Source organism: Gossypium hirsutum, chromosome A13 (assembly GCF_007990345.1).
Source record: "Gossypium hirsutum isolate 1008001.06 chromosome A13, Gossypium_hirsutum_v2.1, whole genome shotgun sequence".
Classification (NCBI taxonomy): Eukaryota; Viridiplantae; Streptophyta; class Magnoliopsida; order Malvales; family Malvaceae; genus Gossypium; species Gossypium hirsutum.
In genome coordinates, this window is record NC_053436.1 from 47,846,081 (window position 1) to 47,849,710 (window position 3,630).

At 43.8% G+C, this 3,630-nt stretch overlaps 1 protein-coding gene across 1 annotated transcript; it reads right to left on the minus strand.

Moving 5' to 3' along the window:
* Positions 1 to 475: 475 nt before the first annotated feature.
* LOC121212301 (uncharacterized) lies at positions 476 to 2,209 on the minus strand. Its single transcript, XM_041084757.1, has 3 exons — positions 2,204 to 2,209; positions 996 to 1,216; positions 476 to 911 (listed from the first exon to the last, which is right to left on the minus strand). The coding sequence occupies exons 1-3, from the start codon at positions 2,207 to 2,209 to the stop codon at positions 476 to 478; spliced, it is 663 nt and encodes a 220-aa protein (XP_040940691.1).
* Between the last annotated feature and the right edge of the window lie 1,421 nt (positions 2,210 to 3,630).

The window sequence follows — 3,630 nt, forward strand, 5'->3', positions numbered from 1 at the left end:
CCCTTCGCTCACCTATCACCATAACCTCCTCATCCTTTGTGGTCCTTAACACCATTCATTGAGCAGCACAATCCAGAGTCGCTTTATGCTTAACAAGCCAGTCCATTCCCAAAATGAGATCAAACTCTCCGAACGGTAACTCCATCAGATCTTCAGGGAAAATCTTACCTTGAGTTTCTAAGGGTACATCCCTATACAGTTTGTCTACCCTAACCGAGTAACCCAAAGGACTTAGTACAGATACCCCACTCACCATCTTCTCAGAGTGCACACCCAACAACCCAGATATGGCACATGCAACATAGGAATGAGTAGATCCAATATCCACCAAAGCAGTATATGGCATGCAAGAAACCAAGAACGTACAAGTTATGACGTCAGATGCGTCGCCCTCCTCTCGACGACAAGCTGCATACACCAAAACTGGCTGTTGAGCTTCAGCATTTTCGACACCCCTACCAGGTGCCCCCCGACCTCAACCGCTTCCATTTCCACCCCTACCTTGTCCACGTCCTCTCAGTGGTTGGGGTCTACCCCTTACGGGTTGAGCAATCCTCTGTTCAGCAGCTTGAACCTGATCAACTTTCTGAGGGCAGTCCCGTACTCTATGCTCCATAGATCCACATTGGAAACAAGCACCAGAGCGTTTCCTACAGTCGCCCAAATATACCTTACCACAGTCTCCATAGATTGATGGTCTGACCATATTCATCGGCACTGCTCGAACTGGTTCCTTCGCTCTTGCTCTCTTAATAATCCTATTTGCACCACCCGAGGGTCCTGAATCCCTCCGAAAATGATTCCGATCCTTCTCCCGATTTTGCTTTTCAGCACGCTTAACCTCCTCAGCGATCCTTACCTTCTCCACCAGGACCGCGAAGTCTTGCTCCCTCTGTGGAGCGATTAACACCCTGAGGTCATCTCTAAGACCATCCTCGAAGCGCACACTTCGCTCATACTCCGTAGCAACTATGCCCACGGCATACCGGCTCAACCTCAGAAACTCGGCCTCGTACTCGGCAACTGTTTTACCTTCTTGCACCAGATTCAGGAATTCCTTCTTGCGGGCGTCTACATAACTCGTCCCAACATACTTCCCTTTAAAGGCCGTCTTAAACAGTTCCCAAGTTACCCTATCAGCCGGGATCCCTTCTCTCACAGTGAGCCACCACTGATAGGCCTCGTCCCGCAGCAACGATACGGCTCCCATCAGTTTCTGCTCCACAGAGCAGTCCAAGTCATCCATAAGCCGTTCTGTGGCCTCCAACCAATATTTCGCCACATTCGGGGCTATACCAGACACGCCCCTAAAGTTCTCCGCTCCGTTAGCCTGAAGTCGTTCAGAAATAGATCCCCAAACTCCATTGCCCGTACTTGCCCCGGTAACCCTTTCTAGAACACGAAGCATTGCCTGTGACAAGGCATCATCCTCGGCACCGCGGTCATGAGACTCTACCTCTGTTGCCGGTGGTACCGGTGCATCCACCGCCGGCATATGTCTCGAAGACGAAGATCTCGCTCGAGCACTTCCTCGGCTCCGTCCACGGCCTCGTGTACTCATATCGTATTATCTTGATTACAAATTTTTATGCATCAATTAATATTCCAGTGTTTATTACAGATGTTTTATGAATCAGACAGAAATTTAGAGTTTGTTTTCGCAGAATCGAAGTCTAGCTACAGTTTCAGTCTCTTATGAAATTTTCCTATGGTTTCAGTATCGTATCCTAATAGGGTTTCAGTACAGACAGATAATTCAAGAGAATATTCAGAAAAGTTCAGAGTAATACTTACAGGCTTGGGCCGGAGATTCGAAATGCCACCTTTTAAAGATCTAAATTTTGAAAATCGCATTTTTCGCAATCTTTATATAATTTTTTTTATTTTATGAAAATCTTTGTTTTTTTTTGTAAACCCATTCCACAGCCGACTTGTTGCAACCTAGGCTCTGATAACACTAAATGTAACATCCCAAAACTCGGCCCAGACGTTATGGCCAGATCCGACATGCCACATCGAAGCGTTCAAACCATTTTATATTGCTGATCCAGGAAAACTTACTTAGTGTTTTAAAAGATAATTTCATTATAGGTTAAAGTGAATGGAAGCTGTGCACCAGGTAGGAAACCGGAAAAGAGGTGGTGAGTCTATCGGACTGCTTAAGTACCAAGCTCCCTTCGGATCCAATCCTAGACATGTATACCGCCATTGCCACGCCTTAATGTCATGGATATTTCTAGGAAACCGATTTGATTAAGTGATTTTTAGGAAAAGTGATTAATTTTGGAAAATACTTTCATTGCGGAAGCTTTGCTTGTTGTCGTGTTATTTTGAAATCAATTGTTGTTTTTGAAAACACGCCCTAAAGCTATCCAATTTCAACAGTTAAAATAAGTAATACCTATCTTAGTAATACATATTAAAACCATCAAAAATAATTAAGCGGCCTTATTACATTTAAAAACCCAAAACTTCAAACTTAAATAAAAGGATGTCTAGTTCACCAGAAGAAAATCAAACTTTCAGAACGGGTGGCCACTCCGAATTCCCTCACAGCTCCAAGCCCACTATGGTTGGGGATTACCTGCGTGGATGTAAATAAAAGGGTTAAGTTTGGGGAAACTCAGTGTGTAAATTAACCCAACCATAGCCTATATTAGCTCAAACCACTGAAATAGAATAAGTTGGCCTTAGCCCAGGACAGAATTCAGAATAAAGCCCATAGGCCCATAACAGAACAGATATTACATGTTTTTGCAGAAACCCAACCCAGATTCATCCATAACACCCCCGTACCAGCCTTACACCATGTGGGGAGACTACTCGACCCACCCAACCGCTACACACCACAGAAATCACAGTGAGGCTGCCAGATATTGTGACGAAGTCACCAGATACAGATATTGTGGCAGAGCCACCAGAACAGATATATGTGGCAGAACCACCAGATCAGATAATTGTGGCATAGCCACCAGGACAGATATATGTGGCAGATCCACCAGACAGATAAATTGTGGCATAGCCACCAGGACGCTTCCTCAATAGTATAACCCAAGTCCCCATGCAATAGATATATAATCATGGCATACATCATACAGAATCAGATCGTCATGCTTTTCAGTCAAAAGTAACCCTAGAGGTATAAACGTAATTTTACATACATAGGGGTATTCAAGTAATTTAACTATTCTTAAGGTTTTCCTACATAACATAGTCATTTACGTACGATTAGAAAAACTTACCGTGTTTTCTTAACAATTTGGGCCCGTTGGCCCAGTATTCCATTTTTGGCCCATTAAGCCCAAAAATATCGAAATGCACAGAATCGCGCACTCTGCAGTCTTATCACTTTAATTTACCATATACATCAAACTATTAATCTCATGAGCATTCACACACTCGCAAGATCTCAAAATACCGGCTTTTCGGCATTTCGACTTTTCGGCTTGTGCCGATCTAGTCTATAAGAGGGTATTAGTTACACACCTGTTTGCAACGATATGCTGACGAGATCCACACACGAACCGCCTACAATTGGATTACTAACACATTAATCTAATTATTCAAATACGAACTACGTATTAACCCCTTACTATATTCGGCCAACCACACCTACAGATCAGGGTAAGC

Excerpts from the sequence above, each read along its gene's own strand:
- LOC121212301 (XM_041084757.1), bottom strand. Across the intron at positions 912-995 it reads TACGAGGCCGAGTTTCTGAG|GGTGTTAATCGCTCCACAGA; the intron begins GTTGAGCCGGTA and ends AGATGACCTCAG.